This window comes from Morone saxatilis, unplaced genomic scaffold (assembly GCF_004916995.1).
Source record: "Morone saxatilis isolate NCDOM2014 unplaced genomic scaffold, NCSU_SB_2.0 Contig18, whole genome shotgun sequence".
Classification (NCBI taxonomy): domain Eukaryota; kingdom Metazoa; phylum Chordata; class Actinopteri; family Moronidae; genus Morone; species Morone saxatilis.
Window position 1 is genome coordinate 25,435,505 of NW_023339740.1, and position 1,886 is coordinate 25,437,390.

The 1,886-nt window shown below is 41.8% G+C and overlaps 1 protein-coding gene across 2 annotated transcripts in view; it reads left to right on the forward strand.

Annotated features, from left to right (window-relative positions):
* The window catches only part of mtss1 (MTSS I-BAR domain containing 1), a 50,997-nt gene that overhangs the window by 15,896 nt on the left and 33,215 nt on the right, over window positions 1-1,886 (forward strand). For both annotated transcript variants that reach the window (XM_035662821.1, XM_035662822.1), the window contains exon 3: window positions 1,373-1,446. In XM_035662821.1, coding sequence (XP_035518714.1) covers window positions 1,373-1,446 — 74 coding nt within the window. The remainder of the gene's footprint in view (window positions 1-1,372; window positions 1,447-1,886) is intronic.

Sequence of the window (1,886 nt, forward strand, 5' to 3'; positions counted from 1 at the left end):
GTGTGTGTGTGTGTGTGCACAGCTATAGAAACATAGACCTGACTGGTAATAGAACACAGACAAAAGGTCCATTGATGAAGATGATGTGTGTGTGTCAGAAGGTCTCCAGTTGCACTCCTAACACTGGCCTTTGAGGGCAACCGGCCTCTCATGTGGCTAAACCAACCCTCCTTCCAAAATAAAAGTCCTTTATTTTTCCTTTTTAAATACAAGCAGTTTGTTTATGATGTGTCTTCTGCAGCAGATTGCTTCTTTGATGTAAACCAGAGAAGATATTTTTATTTTTATTTTGTTTGTTGTACTTCACGCTGCCCAGTTATGAGCAAACAGAAGTCACATGACTCATATGGTAACCCGCCATCCATCCTGCTGGAGCGGAGTTGGCAAATCTGATTCAGTTAATGTTATTTCAGTTTGTTATAACCAGTGTGGCTGTGTTTATTCCTCTGCTGCTCAAGAGTAGGGATGGGTATCATTACAGTTAGATTGACACTACTTTTTGTATTGGCACCCTGTTATCTCCTAATTTGGAATTTCCTGTTGCTTCTGCATTGCACTTTGTCACTATAGGTCTTCATAGGACTGTGGAGCTCCTACTTGAAGCCAACATGCGTTAATTCATTTTCCAAAACCAGTAACCTAATATGAAAGACTCCTGAGAACAGTCAGATCCCTTCACACAGTCCCTCACCGGTTTCCCACTGGTGAACATATTCAGTAATGTTTGTTAACCACCAGTCAGGAGGTACCTCTGCTCGGAACAGTAGTAGTGGGAAAGAAATTATTGGTTATTTGTGTTTGTTTATTTAATAAATGGCAGTTTGTTACAAGTAGAAACTCGCTTTGTTTTGTCATAAATAATTAACTGTAAACTAATGTTGTATGTTTAACAGCTGCTTTAGCCAAAATGTGCCATGGCAATAATCATTATCAACACCTGATCTTTTTTTTGCACCACAGACTGTTGCATATTGACAACAGGCTTTTGAAGTGGCTGATGGCAGTTTCACATGACACCTTTACATGTTGGCAATCATGCCCAGCACAATTTCTCTCTGCAGCCCATACATTCATACTGTTTTTTTTTTTGGTGCATCAATCATCACGGTTCGGTAGCAAATGCTCCGTGGCGTGGTATCAGTCTGGAGCCTACGGACTGGGAACCACTGATCAACATGCCTGAAGTGTAAACTCATTTGCGGTTTCTGTTTTCCTGGTCATGTCTAATTTGTTTGTGTTGGCAGCTTCTTGTTCTGTCAGTGAGTTTGAGCGTGGCCACAGTTCTGCCCATCATGCAAAGACGGAGACAGAGAGAGAGTTTATATTTGATGGCTTCTGTTAATATATATGCCGTGTTTTCTCTTTGCCTCAGGACGACCATCGTGGTGACCGGAGCCTTCCTGGATGCTTTTCAGAAGGTGGCAGACATGGCGACTGGGACCAGAGGTAAACTCACTCACAGAAACACAATGTTACACAGACGCATGCAGTTTGATTGTGTTCTCGGCTGTGGGCCAGACACATCATTCTGAGATCAGCTTCAGTTTTGTTTGTGTGTGTGTGTGTTTGTGTGACATCATGTAAGAGAGCCACAGGAAATGTTTTCCCTGTTGATCTGTCTGTTCCTTCCTTCTTGCAGTGTGATCTTTCACTGTGTCTCTCTTTTTTTGTTATAAATAGTTAGCGAGATCATGAGGGAACTAATTAACTCCATTCACTCTCTGTGGAACTGTGTGTGTGTGTGTGTGTGAGAGAGTCTAGTTATAATGTAGAAACCATTAAGGTTTGGACTACTGTGTGATGAAATGGGCCAACCAATTTTTGGTACATCTCCCTTTTCTTTCCTGTTTTTGGGTCATTTCTTTGGTCTGCTCTCTCTCTCTCTC